The 27,227-nt window shown below is 42.2% G+C and overlaps 1 protein-coding gene across 3 annotated transcripts in view; it reads right to left on the minus strand.

Annotated features, from left to right (window-relative positions):
• kif13ba (kinesin family member 13Ba) overlaps positions 1-27,227 on the minus strand; it is a 48,297-nt gene that overhangs the window by 9,306 nt on the left and 11,764 nt on the right. For 2 of the 3 annotated variants that reach the window (XM_042422107.1, XM_042422116.1), the window contains exons 5-39: positions 20,138-20,150; positions 19,503-19,563; positions 19,151-19,243; positions 18,796-18,976; positions 17,859-17,946; positions 17,327-17,461; positions 11,136-11,248; positions 10,575-10,686; positions 10,209-10,421; positions 10,015-10,125; positions 9,665-9,799; positions 9,259-9,389; positions 9,046-9,132; positions 8,551-8,741; positions 8,180-8,459; positions 7,889-8,051; positions 7,637-7,792; positions 7,398-7,547; positions 6,838-6,960; positions 6,285-6,458; positions 6,025-6,182; positions 5,735-5,867; positions 5,377-5,532; positions 5,192-5,291; positions 4,855-4,981; positions 4,666-4,721; positions 4,309-4,433; positions 3,930-4,205; positions 3,673-3,825; positions 3,432-3,509; positions 3,274-3,324; positions 2,869-3,025; positions 1,993-2,123; positions 1,730-1,789; positions 533-1,130 (exon numbers count right to left, since the gene is read on the minus strand). In XM_042422107.1, the coding sequence (XP_042278041.1) occupies positions 533-1,130; positions 1,730-1,789; positions 1,993-2,123; positions 2,869-3,025; positions 3,274-3,324; positions 3,432-3,509; positions 3,673-3,825; positions 3,930-4,205; positions 4,309-4,433; positions 4,666-4,721; positions 4,855-4,981; positions 5,192-5,291; positions 5,377-5,532; positions 5,735-5,867; positions 6,025-6,182; positions 6,285-6,458; positions 6,838-6,960; positions 7,398-7,547; positions 7,637-7,792; positions 7,889-8,051; positions 8,180-8,459; positions 8,551-8,741; positions 9,046-9,132; positions 9,259-9,389; positions 9,665-9,799; positions 10,015-10,125; positions 10,209-10,421; positions 10,575-10,686; positions 11,136-11,248; positions 17,327-17,461; positions 17,859-17,946; positions 18,796-18,976; positions 19,151-19,243; positions 19,503-19,563; positions 20,138-20,150 (5,069 nt within the window). The remainder of the gene's footprint in view (positions 1-532; positions 1,131-1,729; positions 1,790-1,992; positions 2,124-2,868; positions 3,026-3,273; positions 3,325-3,431; positions 3,510-3,672; positions 3,826-3,929; positions 4,206-4,308; positions 4,434-4,665; positions 4,722-4,854; positions 4,982-5,191; positions 5,292-5,376; positions 5,533-5,734; positions 5,868-6,024; positions 6,183-6,284; positions 6,459-6,837; positions 6,961-7,397; positions 7,548-7,636; positions 7,793-7,888; positions 8,052-8,179; positions 8,460-8,550; positions 8,742-9,045; positions 9,133-9,258; positions 9,390-9,664; positions 9,800-10,014; positions 10,126-10,208; positions 10,422-10,574; positions 10,687-11,135; positions 11,249-17,326; positions 17,462-17,858; positions 17,947-18,795; positions 18,977-19,150; positions 19,244-19,502; positions 19,564-20,137; positions 20,151-27,227) is intronic. The other variant, XM_042422122.1, reaches the window with a different exon arrangement.

The following is a 27,227-nucleotide window of genomic DNA, read 5'->3' on the forward strand; positions in this document are numbered from 1 at the left end:
TCATTATTATTTTTCACTCACAAAATTCCATTATTGTACTGGGGTGGTGGCTGAAATCTCAGAGAGGGATATCTCAACACCTGGACAAATTCAACAACCAATACAAGATTGGAACAAAACTATCTGCATGGAGAGATTTCACTAAGGATATTATGGGAGAATGTTTGGTTTTTTTGTAATTTGGGTAAACAAACCTTTAGATTTAGTAAAATAGAAACAGAGCTTTACTGTGGAGCTGTTTGGAATGCTGCATCTTATTGTAGATTACAATATTATAATCAAAGACACATGCATGATTGTGTGGAATCAGGAATGGGACCAAGATGGAATGAACATCCTGATGCTGCGTTCAAATCCCTGACTGTGGATTTCATCGTTTTAAGGGTCCAAACAGCATCAAGATTGTGAATAACACAATGAGTCTGCACAATTTATTTATTATATTTATTTATATTACTGTGTTTATGGCGTAGGCGCACACACATACACACACACACACTCATATACATGCCGAGTGTAAAGTCCAACTTACCTACAGGAGTGTCGAGCTCCACCCCCACCCACACTCCCTCAGCAAACTGCGTCGTTCCCACGTAGCGCACTGTCCCCGCCTTATTGCTCCCTACTGTAACATACACGCCTTCCGTCAGCCACTCGGGCAGCACGTCGTCATGGTTACGCTCTTCATCGTCCACAAAGATCTCCAGCCTTTCAAAACCTTCGCCGCCACCTCCTCCTCCTGAGTTGAGCAGCTTCTGTTTGGAGAAAGAGTTTTCTGCGGTCACATTGTTGTGATTGGCTGAGCTGTGGGAAGTGGTGGGAGGAGCGACGGTGGCCATCTTGTTGGTGCCACACTGAGAAGGAGCGGTCATAGCATCGTTCCTGTCAGCGCTCTGGTGCTGGGGGTTTGTGGGTAACGTAGTCTCAGCAGCCAGGAGGGAGGAGGACGAGGAGGAGGGTTGGAGAACGTCAGACAGGGTAACTGTAGAGACGCTACTGGAGAAGTAGCCGCTTGACGACTGGCTGAGGGGGCTGAGGGGTGTGGTGTCATGCGGGTCATGCACAGGAAGAGGAGGGACTTCTGGGAACTCTGCCCGCCTGTCTTTGGTTGGGGGCCGTAGAATAGCAGCCTATGGGAAACCAACGGTTGCCGCAGGAACAGAGGGACAGACGAGAGCATGCAGATAAGGCAAAACAACAAAACGATTAACAGCAAAAATAATCACCTTTCCAAAAATTATACAATCAGGTGCTACAAAGTCTACTATGTTATGTCCAGAGCAAATAAATTTTGTAGGACAAGTCGCACCATCTGCTAATCTTTTCTTTTGACATTTGCAGCCACATCGGTTGTACAAATAACTTAATCGCCCTTTGGGCAAAAGAGTAAAGGTCTTTGAAAAAATACTGCATATACATTTATGTTACTACATCAAAACTTCAACTTTGACCAGATCCAGAACTACAAGTTTATGATATCAGACTCCAGACTGAAACTGGGGTCAATGTTGTGCACCTTGAATATGAATACTTATCGTAAGATCTATAAATGCTGCCGTGGTTATAAATAAACAAAATACCATAGATTCTTTTGGGGGGGGGGCTGTTTTGTGTCAAAACAAAATCCTATATTGATGATATCCAACTCTTACATAAAAGCTGAATCTGAGCCAAGAGTGTCATTAGATCAACCAACACTGTCCAAGGAGGGGAAAGGGGACATTCTCACCGTCTCAGCCTTCACTCTGTTGTCGTCCCCTCCTGATGACGGCATGATACGAGGCATGTGCTGTTGAATAACAACAAACAGGGTCATGACAAGGAAACACTTGCACATATATGCATGAACGTACGCCGGCCTCTCTGTCAGAGCTTCAAATTCACATGCAGTAATTTAATACTATATATGAATGAATGCATACAGTATAAGAGTTAAATAAAGAAATGAGTATTCCGTACTGCTCTGAGCTGTACTAAAGCATCTTTGCTGACCTGCTGGTTGTGCGGCGAAGGTCTCAGCTCCTTCTTGTCATCTCGTGCTGGAAACAGAGACTTGAGCAGTTTGGGCATCTGAGGAACCAGCGCCTTAACTGAAAGATAAGAGGCAGCAAGTCCTGAACGACCTGGGGGAGGGGATGGGGAGGCGAGAAGAGAGGAAGGAAGCAAGAAAACAAGAGGAGGTGTGGGAGGCAGAGGAGGCATGAAAGATTAAGACAGGAAGTTGAAAGCGAGTCCAGGAAATGGCAAAAACCCAAACACAGTGATAGACTGACAGAAGAAGACATCAGCCGGCCATTAAACACACAGATGATTGATTTAATCATTACTATGTGATTAAAAAGCATTCTAATCAATGGATTATGAAACACAAATTAATAAAAAAATCATTAATTCTGTTCTTTAATGAACAGAATTAATCTAAAGGATGTCATAATAACATGAATTCTGACTAAAATGGAAAAGAAATCACTGTGAGACAGAAAAATATTCAGATTGATCAGACCAAAAAAAAAATTGTCCAGACAATAAAAAGCTTTGTAATGAGGATGAGAGGAGAGGAGAGATAAGCTCACATTGTGTTAGACAAAGCAGGTTATAGAAATGGATGTAAAGAACTCTAAAAGGAGGAGGGATGAGGAGAGATTAAACATAATGTTTGCTGGGAAAGAAGGAAACAGCGAAGACGTAGCACTTTATAATGTAAATGGATACACAGAATGAAGTAGTGCAGTGAGATCAGACTTTAGATCAGGATGTAAAAGAGGCAGATGAAAAAAGAGGAGAGAGATGTTGGAGTATGGAGGAGAGGCATTTATAGGGAGGTAGAGAGAAGAGGAGAGGTAGAGGGGGGGGTAGAGGGAGGTTTACCTTGCTCTGGTTCCTGGTTCTGTGGTGGGCTCGAGGCGAAGGGAGTAGGGGATGAAGAAGGGGAGGTAGAGTAGGTGGAAGGAGAGGAGGCAGGACGGGGGAGGGTGCGGTGAAATTGAGAGGGCATAAAGATATCCTGCTGGCTCTCCCATCGACCCTGAGAAGCAGACAGGCACAGAGAAGACAGGACATCAGGTGAAAAATTTTTAAAAATACATATAATAAGAGAGATGTGTCACTTTTTATGAACAGATTGATAAATGACATACAGTTTATTAAAGATTTCAAATTTGCTGCTCTAAACACTCAGTGACAGGTAGGTTTTGTTTGCCAGTGGATCCACAATCTATCTCAATGTGTTCCAGTCAACATGAAGATACAAGATGCAAAAAAAGAGTGTGTTACCTTATCGTCCAGCAGGCAGGTTGTGGACAGGTCCTGTCTACTTCCAGACAGCTAAGGATGGTAAGACAGAGAGCATATTGAGAGAAATCATATTATATTATATGATATTATCTCATAGTACATTATATCAGTATGATGCTATTGCATTTGTGTTTTACCCTGTGGACAGATGGAGAACTTAGACTCCGTCTGTTGCTTTTCCCTCTAGAAGTCAGTTGTTCCTTTACTGCCACCTCCTAAGACACACACACACACACACACATTTTCAAGGTCTTGGATAATGCAACATTGAAAAAATATAAATAGTGGTTTCAGACTTTTACAGGCCTTCATCGATCATCTTCTAGGCTGCAGTGACTGCATGCCTGCCTGTTAATCAATGTATTTCATGTACTTCACCTGTCTGAGTCTGTCCAGAGTGAGGATGTTCTCCAGACTGAGGACACTGCGGAGGTATTTCTCAATGGCAGCCTCATCATCACCTGACTGGCTGTTGTGAGCGCTGGCAGCGAGCCGAGCCAGCATCTCTCTGTCTTCTGAACCGGGGGCGTCCTGATGAGTCAAAACATCACAGAGATTCGTGTTCAATAATTTACCCTGCTCAAAATATTCTTGAGCACAAAAAGTGAATGTCTGACATTTATCCCTGGACGTACCCCGGGTATGTTAGAGACCACCTCGAAGGTGACCCCACAGCCCGGTATGGTGCTGCGGGTGGACATCCTTTTGAGTAAGTTTTGGGCAAAACCCTGACGCCCAGGGTTAACGTTGACGCAGATCCTCTTCCTCAGCACCAGCTGCATGTCGGCGGGGTGGCTTAGCTGAACCACTACTCGAACCGTCAGGTACACCCGCTGCTCTGGCCAAGCTCCCCCGCGACTGAGCTGCGGACACTCATGAACGGTGGAGTCCCATGACGCCTCTGCCTTCACCTGAGAATCAACAAAAAAGTTACTACTACTGGCTAATGAAATGGTTCCTCAAATGCTTTTTTTGGGTTCCTTAGAAAAATACCCCATAAAGGTCTGTCCTCACCTCTCCATCATAGTGTTTGACGATCTGCAGGTCAAAGAAGTCATCCTCATCCTCTCCACTCAAGGTGGCATCCCAACCTCCAGCTTCAGGGACCTCAAACTGGTCTTGAGAGCTGAGGTCATCAGCTGGAGAAACAACAGAAATGAAAAAGTAGTAAACGGTGAAGTAGCCTGGCTGTAAAAAAGCAGAATTACTCAACCAATGAAAATATTATTCTTAGAAAGTTCAACTGTGTTTTCACAATAGAGATCACAATTCAAAAGTTAAGTAACATTGTAGTCTTTAGAATTGATGTATGAATCAGAATGAATGTGTTCTTTGTTCTTTGTAAAAAAAACAAAACAAAAACTGACGTACGTTTGAGGTTCAGGAAGAGGACAGGAATATGAGTCTCCATGCCTGGCAGAGGAACCCTGTGAATAAACACACTTTATGATCATGTGTACTTTCTGGAGCCTTTGTTCCTCATTTAAGTCATTCAGTTTAGATAGTCAGAGTGAAATATAAGAAAAGACAAACAAAGACGCACCCTGTGATAAGCCTTACCATTCAGCAGGTGCTCCAGGAATGCCGCTGCCAGCAGAGGGCACCATGACAGCGTTTCTCTCCTCTGTCAGAGTTAAGCGCCACTCCAGCAGCTGAGACTCTCTCTCCATGTCATCTTCTGTTTTTTCTGTGCACAAAACATTCAGACATTTGCACACCTCCTACACTAGAAACCACTGGAATTTAACTGAAGACGCCTACAAACTGTAGACTACAACAACCCTGAGAGTTACGGGAACAGAGAGCAGTGTCACAGATTATGTATGCGTGTTTTTATGAATGTTCGGGTGTGGTTAGAGTCTGCATGGACATTTGTATACTAATATGTGTGTGTTACCTGCTTTGCTGACCAAGCTCTGCAGGTGTTGGTCCAGGTATTCCTGTCTCTTGGTGAGAGCAACTAACCACTGACGTCGTAAACGATCCAGATCTCCTTCCTGTACAACAAAGCAGTCATTTAATCATCATCATCATCTTCAAGTTGATCTTAAGACTTTCTGTAGTTGAATAAGACTGATCTACCTGATAACTGTCCATCTCATCTCCTTCCTGGTTGGTTATGGTGGGCCTGATCTCCACACAGCCCACTGACACTGCAAGCACAATCTCTGATATCAGAGGCATGGTGCCCGAGTCCTGAACTGAACGCACGTCCACCTGGATTCGCCTTGACTGACCCTGGAGGTGGAGGAAGCAGGGTAGGACACAGAAGAAGGATTTAAGATTTTTAAGATTGAGGATTTCAACTGAAAGCTGCTGATTCCTTCCTGCTGTAACTGGGATGACTGTGTTAGAAAACTGCCAGTGGCCAGTGGTGGACTTTGGTTGAAATGAAATGTGTGGAACATATCAAAGAGAAGCAGGATGAGGTTATCCCTACCTGCCGAAGTTGGAAGATTCCTCCGGTCCGGACATCTTTAGCAGGAATCACCTCAACTGGGACAAAGTCTCCATTCTCGTTAATCTCCAAGATTTGAATCCACAGCTCCAGACGACGTGTAACCTCGCTCCACCTGCAGGAGGAAAATTATAAACACATCTAAAGTGTTAGTCTCACAAGCCACATTTAAGCTCATCAGCTAAACATCACGAGAGATATCTGTTTAATAGTTTGCGTACTTCAAAGAATATGTTTAGTTAAGAGTTTGGTATGTTTGTTTGTGTGTCTACCTGTCTCGTAGTGTACGCGTCTTAGCCTGAATGATGCTGAGGTCCCACAGGGCAGGGTTCCTGCCTGCATCAGCCTGTCTGTGTCCATACACCTCAATGGCGACCGCCCCTTCAGTCAAGTATTCAATGAAATCCTCCGATACTGACACTGCCAGCTCCTACAAGAGAGACCAGTGTCAGACTGACAGTTCATCCCCGTACACAACCCCTCCCCCCTTACAAGCTTCATAGGTTCCCTCTCTTTCCCTCCAAGGGTTCACCTTGCAGCTGTCAAACACCACCATGCAGTGTGGGTCCTTGGTGCTGGGTGACGACGACGATGGGTCTACCTCAGGAGCCACGATGATGGGCTCAGTCTGGTCCCAGAATGAGTACTGACAGAAGACGAAGTTGGACAGGTACTGGGGCAGACCAGTGGCCTGCAGGATCTTAATCTACAGAGGGTACACAGGTCACAGATGATAGGTCAACACTATGACCTACATGGTTTAAGTGTGATAATGATATGAAAGTGCATGACTATATGATCACAAACTGGCTATAGAAATGAATTTTGTTGCCAGACTACCTTGCATTTTTTGGCTGATGAGAACATGACCTGGTGTAGTCAGTACTCGTAAATCCTTTTTTTGGTTCTTATGTTACCCTGCTTGGAGCAGCAGGTGAGTGGCATTTAAATACAGGATATCTTTACTTTAATTTATGCTGAAAACGTGTAAAACAAAAAATCTGATTCTTCCTGGTCTAGTCAAGTCCACACACTTTGTACTCATTGTGGCATGAAAAAAAGATCCAGGAATCTATCCATCTTACCATGCAGACTAATTTGCGGTCCTGGATTTCATCTTGGTTATTGTCAGGTTCATCTCCTCCAGCCATGTTGTCCTCTAAACCCCCTCCAACCCTCACCACCTCCACATGAAGACGCCCTGCCACCTGATCGCAAGGAGAAGAGGGATAACATAAACAGCATTTACCCCAAACATGCCTGGAAGATGTCCGTATGTGAATGTAACATCACGCCATGTGGAGAGTAAACATCACACTGAAATGTCTTTTCTGCCTTTTGTTCCTGAACTCTTTTATCATTCTGTTATATTTTACTAAAGTCACTAAAAGTCACTCTAAAAAGGTGTCAGAGACAAGACCTGAAGAGAGAAATTCAGATGAAAGTGCCTTTTCCTTACTTTATCTGCTAAACCTGCTTCAGTTATGACAGGAAGATGGGAATGAAGGAGGAAATAACTGGACTAAAAAAAGGAGGCACAAAACTTCAGCTGACTGAGATTATTTAGTATATGACGGCATAGAAATTCAATTGTTTTTTTCAATGTTTTACTATATTTATACCCCAATAGTGTGTGACTCCCTACCTCCCCCTTCTGGTTGATGATGGGAACAGCATACTGCAGCTTTACGTCGTAGAAGAGACAGGAGAGGAAGACATTGGCAACCCCAATTAGACTGTGGTTTTCCTGCTCGTCAAAGAATGGATCTGCTCGACGGAAATATGAGCGCATCACCTGACCAAGGAAGAAAAGAGAATTCATAGATGGTTACCTTGCAGGGTCCCTGTAAGACTTCACATGGCAGATTTGTTGAGCTAACTCACAGGGTCGTCATGATCATGGAGTTGGTAGTCCTGCCACTCCTGGTACAGCTCCCTCATGTCCACCAGACGGTTCTCCATCTTCTCCAAACTCCAGATCTGCTTCCCTCGACACCGACGTCGAACCTGAATCGCTGGTTCACTGAGTACAGCATCCCTCTGCACACATACACAGATGTGGTTAGAGAATGGGTTGCGCTAAAAGCAGAAGACAGGAGAGCGGTGAATGAGTGTGTTCATGTTTATGTGTGAGACCTTGCGGTTTGCGTTGAGGTTGTCTGACGGGATCTGCAGGGTGACTCTGTATTCTGTGTGTCGCTCCAGCTCCTCAGAGATGAAAAAGGCTTCTTGCACCAAGAGGTTTGCCCTCACTATCTGCTCACGCAACCTCCGCAAACTCCTCACCAACACCACCTCCCTGCAGGAGGACAGGAGGAGGCAGAGAAGGGCAGACAGAGGAGAGGAGAGATGAGAGAGGAAGTTTTTAGTTTGCATTTTAATCAAAACTGACTTATAGATGGAACTGCATTTAACAAACACACACACCTGTCCTCATTCCACTGCCTCAGTCTGCTCTGAGCACTGGTCGAATGGCACATGCTTCCTGTACTGAGTCTCTCCAGGCTGCGGTAGTGAGGCTGCTGTCCCGGTGCTTGCTGGCCAGAAGCCGGCGCTCCAGACTGGCCTGTGGACAGACGGTCTGGGTTCAACTTCCGACGGAGCTGCTGGAGCTCCTGCTCGTACATCTGCCTCTGTCGCTCCAGAGCGGAGCGCTTCTCCTCTTCGTGTTGCCTCTCGAGAGACTGGAGGACGGCCTGCATGGGGTCTGATGGGACACAATGGAGATGAAACTCAACTAACTGATGCTCTGTCTATGCAGAACATGCAGGCATTTCATTTTCCTAACGCCTACTTACCGTTGTTGCCGAGGGCCTTCATCATGACCTCCGTCTGGGCGAACTCGTAGGAGAAGCTGACTTCACTGGACACTTCACTGGCCGTGTCACCGTCTGCATCCAGCTGCTCACTGCTTCCGCTGTTCTTCATCACGCCACCCTCACCATCGTCATCCTCTGCTGTACGAGAGCGTCGCTTAGGCAGATTGATCCTGGGGAAAGGTGTCAGTAATGAGGTTATATTTCATATTTCTTGAATAATTCATGTAAGAAAATAGCACAGAATCAATTGAAAGGATATGAAAAATTCAAGATAAAAAGGACCAACTGGGTTTGTTAAATATAAACACTAAGTACATATATTTAAAGCATAATTCTGGTATGTGTAAAATAATATGGTACAACACACTGACACAAATAAACAAGACAATACAAACAATACTTTATGATATAAAAAGGTTAGAATAATTAAAATTGTAAACAACTTTAAAACAATGGTGGTCTGACTAAAATTACCTAAAAAAGTGGTTGTTTCCCCAGAGGATTCGGTCACCGTGGTGAAGTTGCAGAGCGCTGGTTACTGGAGAACCATTTACACAGGTCCTGTAACACCAATAAACAAAGTAGCTACATTAATTTACTGTAAAAAAAAAACAAAAGAAAAAACATTTACAGATACAGGATGAATACAGCGATGGCAGCTGCGTGTTCACTGCTGGCGTTCCTTACCGAGCGTTGCGGTAGGGGCTGAGGATGACAGCAGCATCTGCTGTAATGTCGATGACGCAGTGCTCTGCCTGGATACCCATCCCGCACAGCTGGATGTCCTGAGAGTCTGCTGAGCCCACCTTTGTGTGTTCCTGCAACACAATATTCAAGATATTAACAAGGAGTTAAAAGCTGAGAGTCAGTCATTTGTAGTGGAGTAAAGCCTACACGCATGCACACGGGTAAGTGTATCTGTTGTGTGATGTTTTTGAGGACAGAGAAGATTGCTGCAATGTCAAACACAGCAGGCAAATTACATTTTTGATAATATAGTTTGGCATTCTGTGTAAATAGGGAGATTTGATTACAAGCTAGTAAATAAAGGATAATGAGGTGGCCGCATATAGAGAAGTGTGTGTGTGTTTACCTTCAGGTAGTACACCAGCAGTTCATTGAGAGCAGGGTCGGCATTAAGGTTGACAAGAAAGCTCTTATCATCTCCAACTTTAATCCCTGAAGACTGGAGAGAAATACCCAGACTCTCCAACTGCTTCTGACGCTCCTACAAATACAACACAAAGACAAACATCATATTTTCAAATCCAATATCTACGGTAGATGTTGGGAAAAAAGCAATTCCATTCACCGATTCTACAATTTCATTTTTAGCAGTTTTATCAGAAGGAGAAATTCCAGCGAGGAATGACACTGTACAGTAGATAAATATGTTTGGTTCAATTATTAGACGAAAACTTTGAGACCTCTCATGTGTCTTACCTGTGCAATCTCCTCAGTTTTGCGAAGCTTATCCTCCCAAGTGATGGTCATCTCTTGAATCAACTTCTCTGACTCTTCCAGACGCTCTTTCAGCTCTGGAGCTTTCAAAGACTGGAGGAAAAAACAGCAGATGAGAGGAGGGAAAAGCAGAGAAGATTTCTGCAGGTTGATTTTGAAGATTTTGAATGTCTCACCTCTGCCTGGGTCAGTTGTACTCGTAGTTTCTCTACTTCCTCTCGAAGCTCTCTGATGATGCGAGCGTTGGGGTCTTCGTTAACAACAGCATGGTTGACGATGTTCTTTGCTCGGTCGGCGTAGCGCAGAGTCGAAAGCGTCTCCTCGTAGTTGTCTGCAGCAGGACTCACGGTTGCAACCATCGCTGTGCGACTGTTTCCCCCCAGGCAGTCCTGCAGACAGGCAGGCATGCAAACAGTGGAAGGAGGAGAGAGGAAAGAAGGGAGAAATTATATTTTCCTATTAAAAAAACATTCTTTTAAAAGAAAATAAAGAACATGAAGTGAATAGTTAAGCAAGAGGAAATGTATTTGTCTCTTGTGTACCTTCAGCAGCCATGTCAGCACAGAGTCTCTGTAAGGAACAAACTTGGTCTTGTTCTTGGCGGTTCCCTGTTCAGCCAGTGCTGAGATCACCAGACCCAGCGTAGTCAGAGACCTGACAAACACACATACACAGAAACAAACCAAGGTCAAGCACTTTTCATATACCTGTTCATGGGTTGATATGACTGTTCATGTGCCTGTTAAAGTCAATGATGTAGGATCATTGTGATGACCTCAATTTTTGTGGTGTGAATGCATGAATTAGACCAAAACACAAAATACATCAGCCTGTGTGATTGCAAAACTTCTCCTTTTTTAAGCTGCCAAATTCACAAAAATCAAACCAGAAATACAGAGTATCTGCTTTCTTTCATGTTTACAGTTTCAAGAATAAATAACAACAAAATTAATCATCTGCAAACGCAGTGAAACTAACAAGGCAAGAGTGACACCATCTGCAGACAATGTAAGTTTCAGTCTCAGCTAAACAGCCTTGTAGGGAAAAACACCCAATCATGGTTTTGTGTATGTTTGTATCTTTGTTTAACTGCTTTTGCGTACTTGTTGATGTTGCTTCCTTCCTTTAGTCGTTCTCCTGCTGCTCCAGTTTTTGCTGCTCGCTCACTTCCCGCCAAGTCTACCAGACTCAACCGACTCACCTTCTCACCACTCGTCTACAGAGAGAGGAAGACAGAAAGAAAGAAAACCACATTATTATCGCAGCCACTATATTCAACCGCAAAACCAACAACTTGCTTATATTCATTCCTAACATTATTGTGTGTGTGTGTGTTTTTTTTTTAGAATCTCCTTCTGGTTTCTGGTTTTTGTGTGCAAAATTTCATCTTCTACATTTTACTGATGGATCACTTGATTTTTTTTTTATTCCTTTTTTTTGGACATTTCAGCCAAGCACACACTTGACATTTGACACAGATTTTTATTTCTACAAGATGCAATCAGCTTTTGTTTTCCTGAATGTCTTCTGACACATCTCATTCGGGGTAGCGAGCCATATGGCAATGAAAATCACAATGTCCAACTTGTCTGGAACATATAAATGTCCTGGAGCTGTACACAAGAACATTTTTGTGGATCTGAATCAACAACACTTACTGACATTCCTGAAAGACTCTTCTATAAATCTATGAGGTCAGACAAAACTGTGATGGCATATTAACCAACAAGGAGGCACCACATCAAGGCAACCTCCTGCTGGGTTCTCAGCAGCTTTTCAACCAAGCCTTACCCTGATTTGTAAGTACCAGAGCAACACAGACACAAAACAGAAATCAGAGGATACCAAAATGCTCTGAGAAACCAGAGTTAAGTTTCTCATCTCTCAGTTTCTTGTTGACAGCTTCCCTCTTTGTCTTCCCTACGGGCTGTTGAAGATGTGGATAATCAAATCTGTATCTGTACTGGGCCGGATCCACTCCCGTCAAGCGTGACAGGTCAGTCTGCTGACGAGGCTGAATGGAACACCTCGTCTACACTAGCCGTGCAGTGAAAACAACATCAGCAGCTCAGCAGCAGCAGATGCACTTCTCAGTCAGTCTTTACAGTGGACCTGTTCAGCCACAGTACCGCAGTGTCCTTGGAAGTGATTTGATAGAGATAACAGCCCAATACACAATCATGTATTTATGCATGTATGGTACAACCAGTTGTGTAGCCAGTGTAGCCAGCTGTACTGATTAAATTCAACGTGTACCACTTCCATCAGACTGATGACTGAAAATTGAGGCTCAAACATGTCTGGTGTAAAGGCTCCCTCCACCAGCTGTCTTTATGATATGACTCCAATTGGAAATAGTTTTCCCATTAGTGTGAGACAAATGATGAGGTGCCTGACATTGCCCAGATCTGATGATATTGCCCTTTTTGGAGAGAAAACAGGTTTACTCCTACATCTTCATACCTCCATGAATCAGTCTGAATTCTACACTTATCCGTCTTTGTTGTTCAGCGGTCTGACCTTTGATCTTTCCCACTGAAGAACTCCTTAGCTCTTATTCTGCATTTCTCTAACGTTTCTGCTCTTTCCTATTAGTTCCTTAATCACAAGAACAAGAACCCTGTGACCTCTGACACTCCACATCTTTACATTTAGCTACTACTAGTTGAGATTGTAGAAATTTAAAGATGAGGGAAAAAAAAAAAAAAAAAAATCGGACTGAAATTAGAAATTTAAGGTCTCACGAGCACTGGAAAAGTCGCTGTAAGACACAGACACACAAACCTTATTCTTTTGCATACAAAGACCTATTCCTTGATTTCAAATATCAAATTTTAGAAAGGGAGATTTGTGTGATGGAAAAGAAAGTAATGTGTATGTATTGAGATGAGTATGTGTGTACCTGCACACGGGGGTTTCCAAGGGAAAAATTGACTTGAGAGACTTACAGATATAATCTCAAACATTCAAACTGATCTCAAAAATGTTTCATCTCACTTTATCCTAAAATCTCAGGCGCAGCAAACCCAAGACCTGAATCCTAAGAAAAGCTGGTCAACTGATAAAGATCAACCTCAGACCGCACTGATGTAGATCGATTAGCCTCAGACCAGGATTTCTTCAAATCCCCCATAGTTAATCAAATTATTAAAACAAATGAGATGTTTATCTGGAACAAAATAGACCAAATGTCTTTAAATGCGGTGAATATGCAGTAAATTCGAGAGCCAGAGAGAGAGGAGGCAAAGGTGGTGACTGCAAACACCAGCACACAGGAACCTACGACTCAAGTGTACTGTAATTCAATTGTTACAGCTCCTCACTTCAATGACCATAGTGTAACTTACAATGCCAGGTCTTGTTCCCTGGTGGTGTCAGACTGTGTTTCCTATTCATTTCTCAACATCTAGCTAGTTGGTGAAACACTGAAAAGTAGGAAATACCAGCCGCTGAGGCCTTTTTCCTGCTTAATGAGGGATTCTGTAATCAGGAGAGACGATACCAGGGTCATTTTCCTCCACTAGTAACCAGATCAGCAGGCAGGACATGCAGCTTGTCGGCCTACTTGGCAGCAGCCTTAAGGTACCAGCACAGAACAAGTGTCAGGGCATCAACACACTGCTACTCATGGCAAGCAATCGAGAAGTTGTCAACATGAATAAGAAAAATATCAATAGAATTTATAGAATATACTTTGGAACACTACAGAAAACTAAACTTGACTGGGAAAAACAAAGCTTGACGGGATTAAGCTGGGCAGAGAACAAAAGAACAAACCAATGAGAGTCGGCTGCAAATAGGGTCAAAGTTCAATGAAGTGAAGTGTTCAGACAACAAGTTGTTGCAGGCCACGTTAGTCAAAGGAAATCCGGTGAGCTGTTAAGTCAGAATGACTCATCCAGCACGGGGTATTTTACCACCTGTCATTAAGTGGCTTTATTTAAGCAGACTCTTTACCGCAGTTCATCTACTCACAACACAGACTGAGCCATCAGGGGGCACTGTGAGCTCCAACGCTACGACTTCTAGTCAGTGTTCCTTATTCCTAAAGCTGGTTGATGGGAAGATTTTTACAGAAAAAGGAGACTGTAAAACTCACCTATATATGCATGTAAAAGACTATGTATTAATTCTAAAATGAGGCTTTCTGTATTGAGGAGATACTGGCAATAGATACAAGAAATGTACGACAGACAAACACCAACCAAATGGAGCCACAGGGAAGCAAATGTAATGAGATCTTAAGATGACTATCTTCTGTTTTCTAGGATAATACTGTAAAATTGAAGAAGGTCTGCATATCATTTAAAAGTAACTTAACACTAAATCCAGTTATTTAAGTTAAAAAATTAAACATGCTATCACTTTATTATAAATTTACCACCTTGCTTTCCATCTTTTTACAGATAAGAAAATGGGGAAACATCAACATAAGACAGACTGTTTACATATAAACTCTAGCGCAAACACTCGAGGCTTCCCTACTGGTTAGATTACACTGTAATTACCGTTTCTCACCTTGAGAACACTATTAAGCAGTCTACTGATCAACTGCTTTTCAGCAGTCAAGTTGTTTATGCATACTGTGCACAGCACTGCTTGTCACTTTCATTCAGCTTTTCTGCACAGTGAGAGCAGATGCAGCATCCTGTGTGACTGCTGCTTTGTTGTTTAGAGCAGCACGGAGCGACACAACTGTGGAACATATGAACATGTAATCATACTGCATACTAACCACTAAGCCCAAATTGTTCTGAAATGGACTGACATCTGGTTTAGTGGGGCTTGCAGAGGTTAAGGGGGAGTTTCCTATAAGAAAGGAAACTAATTTGAGATTTTCACTCTATTGTCCTTTTGGGTTTTTTTTTGATTTAGAAAAAGGAAACAATCAAATAAAGCAACAGAGACAATAAATGACTGACTCATCCAGATAGAGAACGTGTCAGCTAAGTGATTCACTCACTGACTACACAGTGTGTGTTATCCGTCTGCCTGATGAACCTACTGACAGACTGACCAACTTAGTGACTGACTCTGGGTGTGCCTTGAAAACAGAGCAGGCTGTATCAGCTGACTAACTGACATGCCTGTGAATTATTAACAGCATTCGTTGGTTGCAAGTTCGTCTGGAAATAAAGGAGCAGGAAAGACTAAGTGGGTCATCGTCATTAAAGATGGAGAATTAGTCATTTAGATCTTTTATGAGATCAACCCTTTTGATAACAACCTTTTCACTTGCCAGCTGCTGCAGCGGATGATTGATCAAAACCTTGCAAGACACACACACACACACACCCACGCGCTTACTTCTGTTCCGAAGTACAGACAACAGTGTTTGGATTCTATAAATAGTGGGAGCAAAACTACTACAATATATAAAATGCCAATAATTTGTAAAATTATGTCAATATTAGTATAACAGAAAGACAAAGTCACATCCAAAATGAGTTCACCAATCATAAGGTTTAGAAATGATCCCAAGACAAACGGTGGTAAATTTTCACTGGTGTCACTTGTACTATACGTAGCAGGTAAGATCTGGGACAACAGAGTAGGGAGGGATGATGTTTAATGTCTGATGATGTGCAAACTAGGCTGAACTTGTGGTGCAGTAGGGAGGGAGGCCAAGATATGCGACATATAGAAAAAAGTTTTTAGTATTTAAATCCATGATCACTGACCAAGAAGAAAGTAATGTTAAGTAATGCACGTCTTCAGGCCTTTTGTTTTTTTTTTTAAAGATACTTCACACTGGATTCATTTTCAGAAGAAACTGTGTGCTGTGGCTGTGGTATATCCTTGAGCTTAGAAGCAAGTGGATGAAACAGCAGCTGGATACAGTAGGGATAAAATCATTGCTTGGAGCAGTTCTTCAGCCGACTGAGACAGCAAAAGGAAGAAGTGAGGTTTTGCCTGAAGCTCACGAAACATCCGGGGGCTGTACTCATAAAGCTTCCTTGTACAAAGAGTTGCTTCTAGTGACGAAATTCAAAGAAAATTTGTTTTCAAAGAATTTCCCCTGACAGTTGAAACTAGATCCTTGTAAAGATAAAAGTTATTCACAAAGCATCTCAGTCCTTAAGAGAGCTCCTAAGGTGAAAAACTATTAAGAGTAGGGAGGAGGACTTTTAAGAGGTTTAAGAGTTTCTTAAGCAGAGGAGAAAATGGTAGAAAGATAAAGAGGCAGGAGGAATATTCTCTAAAACACTGAATGACGATGAGTTAATGAAACAGATTAGATCGTGCAAGGATAATGTTTGTGGTCAATCCTATTAGAGACACACCCACATCTCCCATCCAACGCAATAACGTAATAACGCCCGAAATGAAAGTGATCACAACACTAAGATATTTGGCAACTGGAAACATCTGGAATTTGCTGGCTGCTGGAAAAAAAGATTTACATGCCAACCAACGCTGCTACTTATATAGACTGACTAGCAATCACAGCAATTGATGAAAGCTGAGTCATTTCCCCGCCCGGTAATCACAAATAGATTAAGTACTAAAATAACCAGCACGGTATATAAACATAAGAAAACAAATATAACAACTATCAGCATGTGAACAGGATACTGCACAAGTAGACCTGACATTTCATAGGCTACTTTTAAAGTATGACTCACAATTTATTCAACAGAGATGTTCATTACATAAAATAGTATTTATAATGAAACCATGTCTTAATAGAAACTAAATCCTATGATAAGGCCGAACAATTTCACAATCCATTCCATGCCCATTATCACTAAGAGTGCATTTTTCTTTGTTTTTTTTGATCAACCAATCACACATTTTTAAAGAATGAGTCATACCTAGCAACGGGGTCAATCACACCTCCTCAATACAGTAAACGTTTCTGTCCCTTCCTGTCTCAGAGTTGCTCTGAGAATTTTCCTAAGTCATTCCTAAGCTAGGACTCCTTGCTAGAAATTTTTAGGCAAAGTACGGCCTTTCCAGGAAGTTGCTTACATCCTCACCAACCCAGATGTGTCATTCTATGACACAAGTGCCCACAACAGCTGGCCCCGATCCCCCACAGAACATACCGACAGCAGAGCACTCAACACATCCAAAATCTAAAGCCAGTTCAACAAGCTTTTCATTTATACTCGCTATCAACATCAATTACACATATAGCCATCAGCCATTGTGTTGAGATGTACCACATCTCAGATATGAATTTTTGATTTTATCTACTTTCTGAAGAGATAAAAACAAATCATGTGTTCTGATTAAGTGTCTTAACCAGGTAAGATGCATATGTGTGTGCATCTGTGTACTTGTGTCTTACCCCAGACTGCAAGTCTTTTAGTGTGTGTGTGAGGATGATGTTGAAGACAGCGTGCGATCTACTGCTCTCCTCATTCATGTTGGTTGCAGCGACAGTCCGAGACTTATTCCCCTCTGACATCAGAGACTCAATGTCCTGTTAAAGAAAACAGATGTTTGATTTGGTGGATTTTATTCTGTTTATACACACGGTGACCTCTTCAACTGATTAAGAGCAGCTTTGATTCTTCTGGAAAGGAATTTTTATACTGTAACTAGCCTCCTTCCAGTGTGATTGGTAGGACCACTAAGCAGACTGCTGCCGTCATGTGAGCAGCACTGCTACAAATCCTCAATGATCAAAGTGAGAAGGAATGCAAGTAAGATGCTCTGCTAACAAGTCTACTGGACACTGACACACTTAACAGAGTGACTGCGATTGGATGTGGCAGCCAGAATGTGACATAACAGTGTCCAGTGGACTTCGTTGGTCAGAGTGCGCATGTCAGTGGACAAAAACTAAAAATTACACTTTTCAAGATAAATATTTTTACCTTGTAGCTAGCCACAGCTAGCCGAGACAAGCCGTCCACATAGGGACCCAAAACTTTATGTTCCCTCACCCTCAGAGTTTGTCTGCCCCTGGAAAGAAAATACAAACAGCAAAACAATAATGTCACTCTTTGTAAAGCTCATCATATCATCTGGTACATCAGTGGTGAGATAAGCTCAGCTGGTTTGATTAAAGATACTAGTGGTTCTGGCCACAACTAAAAGATATCAGTTCATACAGACTTGCCAAGCTTGTTTCATGCCTGAGAACTTCATCATTCTCTGTTCCACAGCAAAGCCCATATGGCTGTCAGATGGTCTGCTCCTCTTTGGCCCGTTTTACTGAGGTTAAAGGTCGTGTAGTGAGTGAAGGTCAAAGGTTATGGTGTCTGGGGCAGCAGACACAGGCCTATGGTCCTGATTTACTGCTGACCTGCTGGACATGAACTGCCCTCTATCAGTGACTGCAAGGCAGAAGGATTATCTTTTTATTCACTGACAGCAGCTGATGGTACCCAGAATCCACCACTAACTTTCTCTAAGTTGAGGCTTAAAACAGAAACCAGTATCTGGGAAAGTAAAAGTAAACTAATTTACCATGTAGTAGAGCCCAAAGGGCCCGCTTTAGAATGAACCATTAATGAATTATACCTAAACAAAGCTACTCTTTGAGAGTGTGACCTAAAATTTCCTGCTGCTGCTTCACAGTAAAAGCAACAATCTTATTGCTTCGGTAGAAGCATTTCACTGTAAATCATTTGTAAGAGTGGCTGAATATACATTAACAGCACACTAACATTGCAAAAACCCATCTAAGCAGCCCATGTTGGATTTATAAAACCCAGATCTGTGTGGCTGTGTGCTGAGTTTCACAGTGTCCTGCAGAGGGAAACATCCATACATGTGAGAAAGGGTTGAAAGATTAGGTTGAGGTCATACCCTTTGGGATCCAGCAAATCCCGGACTTTTTCGTTGTAGATCTCCATGTAGGACACCTCAACGGTAAAACTCTCCTGCTCCCGCTGTTCCTTCTGGGTTCGTTCAAACAAAGCACTGCAAAGCCGGGGAATCAGCCCTGGCTGGTCCCCTGAACCCATCATGGTGTACGACTTTCCTGAACCTGAACACACCACACACACAGACACAATAAGGCAATCTCTGAAGGAGACCTACTGGAACAGAGACAAATTACTAACTTCCAGCAATACAATGAAAGGTAATGAATTTAACAGGTGTAAATATATTTGTATCATGTTGACCACAGACTAGTGGCGGTAATATAAAATACAATTACCAGTTTGTCCATAGGCAAAGATACAGGCATTGTAGCCCTGGAAGGCATTGTGGAGAAGACTTTCCCCAAGGCACTGGAACACCACCTCCTGGCCTGGAAACAAACAAACAAACAAACAGACACACAGACACACAGACACACAGACACACAGACACACAGACACACAGACACACAGACACACACACACACACACACACACACACACACACACACACACACAGAGACAGAGACACACACACACAGTACATATTATTTTATTTAGTCTTTACTAAAGTGGATAACTTAAGATATCTTTGAAATGCTTTGGTGATTAAATGTCAAAACGTTTTGTAAATGTGAAATATGAACTGACCGGCAAATTTTTCCTTATCTGTCTCATCCATGGACCAGAAACAGTAATCATAGGCAAAGACCTGGAGAAGATATGGAGACACAGCACAAACAGTTAGCCTCACAACACAAGGAACAAACAGGCAGACAGAACTTTTCCAGTATGGCCAGCTGTAGCACAGCTATGTTAATATTTAATGACTATTTTCAGCTTTGAATGCAATCCATTTTTAGCTTGAACTAAATGATAGCTTAATGTGTTAATGTAGAGACTCTTTCTAAAAAGGTCAATATCTCATTCTTTAAAGGTCAACTGATAAACATAATCTAGATATCTCTGGGATTTTAAGTGATAGACAGTGGCGTCTTTGTTTAACAAGGATTCATAACCATGGAATTAACTCAAAAAATGTAATTTCTAAACCTTATGATTGGTGAATTCATTTTGGATGTGATTTTGTTGTTCTGGTATATTAATACTGCCATAATTTTACATATTATTGGCATTTTATATATCGTAGTACTTTGCTCCCACTGTTAAGAGAATCCAAACACTGTTGTCTGTACCAGAACAGAAGTGTTTGTGTGTGTGTGTGTGTGTGTGTGTGTGTGTGTGTGTGTGTGTGTGTGTGTGTGTGTGTGTGTGTAGACTGTTACCTTGGACTGACTCCTGATGAAGTTCAGGTGACGATGAAGGTCAACAGGAGCATGTGGAAAGATAGAGGGATGAGATTTAGTGCGTGTTTGAGAGAATACAGTATGTTACAGGATACAGAGCAGGCTTCAGGTTTCATCTGTTCCAGGCTGAGAATGGCATCTTCCTCTAGATATCTGTCTATCAACGCTTTTTCTAATAATCATGTGTCCCTCAAATTAGAAAAAAGAAAGAGTAAGAGAGAGACATAAAAACATGAGTTGACAGGGGCAGAGCTACAGCCAAAGGCCTCAGGCTTTCCATGTTTTTTACCAGTCACTTTAGCACACATTCGATTGAATATCAGCCTTGTGTGTGTGTGTGTGTGTGTGAAGCTTGTTTACATCTTGTTTGTTTGTCACGTGTCAAAACCAACTTTGCAAGGGATTTGGTAAGGGTGTGTGTCTGTGACCAGAAAAAACCAAACCAAAACAAAACACAAAAAAGACAAAAAAGACAAAAGAAGATCACTGAGACTGGGTGAATTGTTGTGGGAATGTCTGTGTGTGGGCATGTGTGTGTGTGTGAGGGACCGGGTGGTGGTGTTGGTGGTGTGGGTTGGTACTGAAGTTGGCAGAGGGTGGAGGTAGTTTGTGGTGGAATCAGATGGTGGTCTAGAGAGGTTACTGGGTTGAGGTCACGCTCAGAAATGAGCGGGGACATGAGGGAAAAATGCCTCTGTAAGTTCAAAAATAAAACTGACATTTAAAAAGAAGGGAAAATGCTCCCGATATTGTGTTGATTCTTTATAGAAAAGCTGAGCAAATACATGTACAAACAGGCAAACACACAACACACAAGAACACACATGAACATGTCAGTATTATGAACATTTAGCCAACAGCCATGCCCTTTAAAACTCATCTCTTCAGCACACAGACGGTCACTCCATCTGGCTATATCTGGCATATGAGGAATGTCAGAGCATCCAGACCAGCCTAATCTGATTCTGTCAAGTCTATTTTTAAAATGAAAAACAAAGCAATTGAAACTATAAAACAATAACAGAAAATTAAAGAAACATAAGGCCTCATATGCAGAATAGAGACAATAGAGTATGCCACAAGTAAATTACTAGGTTGGTTTTTCAATAACCTATAAAAGTTGTTACAATAAGCTGAAGTTGTATGCGTCTTTGTGTGCAAGAATTTGCTGTCACGAAGTGCAAAAATATTCTGTTTTCGAGCCTGAGTGTTTCAGCCTTTTTACATCTTAAATATTTGATATTTGCTTTTGATCTGTATTCAAGAGATGGGATAATACAGATATTACAAATCACAATGATCAGCTCTGAAACATCTCAGTTACTGTGTAGTGCATTTGAAGAGCAAAGGTCAGGCTCCTGCAACACCTTTAATTAACCATTAATTAGTTTCAACATTGTACCAGCCTGACACAGAGTGTTTTTATTCTGCTACCAAGCTCAGCATTAATCTGCCTTTAAACACAGCATCTGTTTTAATGTGCAGGACATATAAGATGCAGTGTTTCTGCTAAGTTGACTGCTTTGGGGTGGTGGGGGTGGTGGAGCAGCTGAGTTTGACAGTAAAATGAGAATAGTTGGTCCACCTTAAAGGTCAGTCCACTTTAAGTGAGACTGGTCAGGTTAGGCTAACCCGCTGTCTTCAGGGCTAACGCCCTTCACTTTTCCAGCAGTTGGGGAAATACAGAAGAGACTTTTCTTGGTCTTGAGAAGCTGCAGTATTTATTAACTGACTGACTGTAGTCTGAACTGAACAACTTACTGCTAACCTTTAACTTACATTTCGAAACAGCTCTGCACAGACGCTCCCAAACGCAAATGTTTATTGATCTCTAAATGAATGGATATTTGGCAATATTTTTGGCATTTAAAAAAATGATTTTCCGGCCCTGCGGGGTTCTTCTTGTTCTTGTGTTTCCACTACAATTATAGGGGAAACATTGTCACACCATGCTCCTCAGTGGAAAATTCACACGATGCACAAAACAAATGCTGGTCGGTTGTCTCTATTTTGACATGTCAACTTTTTAAGTCGACATCATCATGATTTATCTGATAATCATCACAGCATGGTCCATGAACCGTATCTTACCTGCACATTACAGTTAAATCTGGGCCTGCAAAAAGATAGCATGCCAGTGCTTCAAGCATTTAGTTGATAGAAAAATAGTGACACTGACTAGAGTTGAAATTTGTTATTTTCAAGCCACAGCCATGTTCTATGAGAACAGGGCATTAACGTCAACCATTTGGTGGGTGGGCTGAGTCAAATAGGCTTATTGCAATATGACACTGTTAGGATCGGCATTCCCCGAGGGAACAGAATCCATAACACTGGCAGTCTTAGTGTTGCATTAACTTATACAAAGCTTGCATTATTCTAAATTATTTCTTTGTCTTATGGCCAGTCAGGCATTTCAAATAAAACATTTTCTGCAATGTCTAAAACGTTACACGCTTCTCTGCTCTCTTTTTTCTGTTCTTCTTCACTACAGGCGATCTCTAGTCATCCTCCTTCTCCATGTGTGCAGTGCTGGCTCCACCCACAAAGAGAGGGCAGCTGTCAGTCAAAGAGCTGCATCAAGTCAGATGATGAGGCCAGAGGTTAGAAACCACTAGTGGTTTACATGCACACACACACACACACACTTATATCCTTACATACTTATATCCTTATGAGGACCCTCCACTACATTCATTTTATTTCTCAGTAATGCAGACTATCAATAGTAAATGCTTGACTTAACACCATATCCCTTGACCCAAAGCCCTCAAAAAAAAGTCCTCCTTCACCATGTCTAAAACTCAAACTGGCCTTCATAAAGATAGACGTACAGGAACACACACGCAAACCCACCAGCACACCTGTTTCCTTTTACCCGTGCACATTCTTCATAAACCACTAAAGCTGCAGCTCTTGCACAAAGCAGCCAGCATCCAGTCCGATCTGTAACACTTCATATTTCACTGACGTTCCACTACTGACATGCTGCACTCTGAAGGCAAATACATGCAGAGTAATGCCTATCTGCAGCCTAATTGATTCCAGTAGCTATTCAGACCAGGATACAATTAGGACCTCCCTAAGAAGCATTGTTGTTTATCCAGAGCACTGTTTACAGAGAGCTTCCAGTGTCAGAGGAGAAGATCCTAGTGGTGTTTTTAAGGGTTTTCACTGTCTTTAAGTTATGAAAAATGAAGTTGAAGGCACCTTACTCTCCAAATATACAAAAATAGGATATAACAGGATGATTCTGCAATTCTGTACAAACAATTTTATCAACAAAAAACTTCACAGATGAGGTTGCTTGGATTCAACAAGGCTCTGATATTAAATTGTTTGTGAATCCATGATTTCCTGATATTTTGGTTTCTCTGAATGCTCATCTCAGGAGCTTTTAGAGCATCCTACATGCCTACAACCTCCCACAGTCATATCTCCAAACACTTTAGGGGGGGAAATCAGCGTGGCAGGTTTTGACGTACGTAGTGATGACAGCTGTCATGGTTGCTTCAAAGGCTGCGGGCGAGAAGGGTCACCCATATCTTGCGCTCAAACGCCCATTAACGAATCAAGCCCCCCGCCCCCGACTGACCAATGAGAGGGAAGAATGAGGCAGTCAGGAGAGCCGTGAACCCGCCTCCCTCGGTCCTCGAACACTTCTATTCGTCCCTCCTCCCTTCGGCCTGCTCCTCTGCTCTGATCACCGTCATTTAAAAAATAACTTAATGCATGGTTGATTCCCCACCCCTCCTCCTCCTCTTTTTCTCTACTGTTCTTGCACTCATTTTCTCTCTCTCTCTCTCTCTCTGGGACTGTACCATCCACGGCTGCGTAGGGTGGAATGAGGAGTGGAGGATGGAAAGGAGGCTGAAGGTAGCCAGGGGGAAGAAGGAGGCTGGGACTGAGACTGGAATGTTAAGCTGAAGCAGAATCACCATCGGAGTAACACTACATACTGATGGCAACAGACAACAGGACATACAGGAGTTCAGCACATACTGACGGGTACAGGACAACTGGTCCTCACATACAGTGAAGATGATAGACATGCATGTTATCCTGGATATACAGTGACTTTGCTCTAATCTGCACAAAGTGGATTGGAGATATCATTCTGCATTTAGGACACATATTCAAAGTCCAGTATGCTACACTTGCATGTGGTCTAGAAGCAAGTAAAACACCTACTGAGGTTAAAATAAATAAACTTCAAATGCCACAGATGTCATGTCAAGAGGGCCATGTTACACCACCCGGTCTGAGGCCGATTTGTCTGGTGAGATTCACTGATTCACTGTTCCACAATTCAAGTTAAAAAAAAAAAAATTAAAATGAAGCTTGTCTGCATGCATTAAGATAGGGTGCAGTGCCGATGTCTGATACACTGCAATTCAAGACTAGTCTGCTCTTTCACTTCTACCTTCACTTCTGTTTTCTCACTGCAGTTAAACATAGTTTCAACTAAGCAGAAAATCAATCCAGTTACACAGTATGTACAAGGTTTATAAAATAGTCTACTGCAAAATTGAAATACTAACATGTATTCGAAAATAGTATATCAAAGGTCTTCAAAAACAACATACATGTATTTATCAGTAATTCCTTTTCTAATTGATTTCGACTGTGCCGAGTTGATAGCGAGTGGAACGTGCAAGAGCGCGTGTGTTTTGACATTAAGGCCTTGCCTCGAACTGAAACCTCAATATATACATTTACTTTTTTTTTATCCATGTGATGTGCATTAACTGGATCTCTTGATAGTTATGCTCTCTCATGCTCTCTTTCAAGCTATTCGCAGAAATGAGACAAAAAGAACTGACCTAGAAAATATTAATAGCTTGCATGATTACTGTTTACAGTGTTGTCGTCATCAATCAACTGAACAGCGAAACAATATATATGTAACCTATAAGTAAGATTATAAGACATTCTCTAGCTGTTCCACCAGCCAAACGATGGTTAATTCTGCAGGAATTCCTCATGATGGGAGTGTGAACTGGGCATTAAATTGCTCTGCACGGGGCTAGAATTCAGGCTGCAGCCAGGCCCTCTTTCCCAGATGTTTAGGCCTGAGACACATGAGGATGACGGTCCCTTAATAAACCTGAGCTTGATGCTAATTTCATACACTTGTACCAGCCCACACAGTCAGGGTTATGTCGCTGTCTGACTATGATGGATCCATGGTTGGAAAAGCACACTACACGGGTGGTGGTGACTATGGTAACCTCCTCGTATGTTTGTGAGATGGACCAGGCCACTGTCTGACTGCTTCCTTGTTGCACATGTACTGTAAAGCCTGGTTAAGCCCCAAAGTACCTGTTCTTTGCTTGGGTGAGAGTAGGGTTGAAAGCTCAGTAGATATATAACAGCAAAGCCTGATACTCAACACGGGGCCGAGTGATACATCAAAACAACATTTAACACGAATACTGGGCTTCAAAAGGAACGCTCACCCACAGTTTGGCACATTCTCCATGTGTATAGATTGATACGGGCTACCACATGAAAGCACCACATACTGTTACAAGCATGTGCTGCAAAATGCTTGCTTTACTTGAGTTTTTAGTTTTACATTAACAAAAATACAGTTGATTCATTGTTATGTTGATTCATTGTTGAATCATATTAGCAAGAGCAAAAAGACCACATATACCAAACACACACACACACACACACACAAAAACTGCCTTCACATACATGTTGATACACACAGAGAATGTCCAACATCATTCCAACATACGGGGCCACACAGCCGCTTTTGTGAATTGTCTTGGAAACCAAGCTGCTTGTGTTTGCCTCACTGACATCTGACAGGAGACAGATCGTTGTCAGAGTGAGCCAACATCCAGCTTCACCAGTCCAATGCAAACAGCCTCGGGTCATCATGCAAACTGTAGTGTCTGAACACACGGCTGCAGGGAGGTTCAGACAGACTAGTACACAGTGCCCTAACTCAGCAGTTCAAACTATGGAGGTTAGCACATCCCTGGAGGTTATAAAGTGATTCAGAGAGGGCAGGTGCAAAAGCACAGAGGAACCCAAATGAAATCTGTACAATATGTAATGTAAGATTCCCAGTATGAGACAGCGAAAAATAAAAGTAAACCTGGGCTGTCAGAGAGTTACATCATAGCAATAATGTGTCCTTGATGATCCTCTATAAAGCAGTGCTTACAGAAAGCAAAATACACAAAATCTATAAAACAAGATTGATGTAACCACCACAGTGAGTCACTGAGAGTGGAAATGTGAGGAACTAAAGTCTGGCCTGCCCAGTGTGTGCTGCTGGTGGAAAAACTGAATCAGACACACAAGCAGAACACACCACCGACAGGAGTGAAAAAAAAAACAACAACAAGGAAATGACCTTAAAGTGAGGTCCTTTCCAATTACTCATAGTGGGGAAATCAACTGCAAAAATAGTCAGGTAAAGCATACAACGTAACTTAGGTATGCCACTTTAACATTCAATTAGTTTGTAGAAACACTTGTTCATCACTGTTGTGGGATGAGCTTTGCGTTTTTAAAAAGAAAATAAATATTCTAACAAATAATTAATTCAAATTTGCTGATAAGTTCTAGTTCTGCAGCTCAGGCAATATGTGAATGTAAATGTAAAAGGAGAGAGGAAGCAAGTCGGCCTACACACTGGGTGGACAAGCTCTATGTATGGTCTCTTATTGTGTGTTGGGTTGTTCAAGGCTCAGTGTTAAACAAATCCTGTACATGGCCTTGTCTGCTTTCAGGGATAGGTGGACATAGTACTGCTCCCATACCAGAGTAGATGAGATTTCTACATGAAGTAAATGATGTGCAGCTAAGTAGGCAGGCAAGTCACAAAAATTACAGAGAAAAACATTCTGTACACTCAATGTACAGTTATAAGTTTATAATGCATAACTCTGAAAGTTCTTCACCCCTACATTTGCTGACTCCTATATCAGATTACACCAGAGCATAGACCATTTAGGAAATAAACAGTGTTTCTCCTGTAATTGTACACGCCTGGTGGGCCACCAGGCCAACGAGAGGCCCCACCGGGCCAAAAAAATCTTTTCTTTAA

Source organism: Thunnus maccoyii, chromosome 1 (assembly GCF_910596095.1).
Source record: "Thunnus maccoyii chromosome 1, fThuMac1.1, whole genome shotgun sequence".
Lineage (NCBI taxonomy): Eukaryota > Metazoa > Chordata > Actinopteri > Scombriformes > Scombridae > Thunnus > Thunnus maccoyii.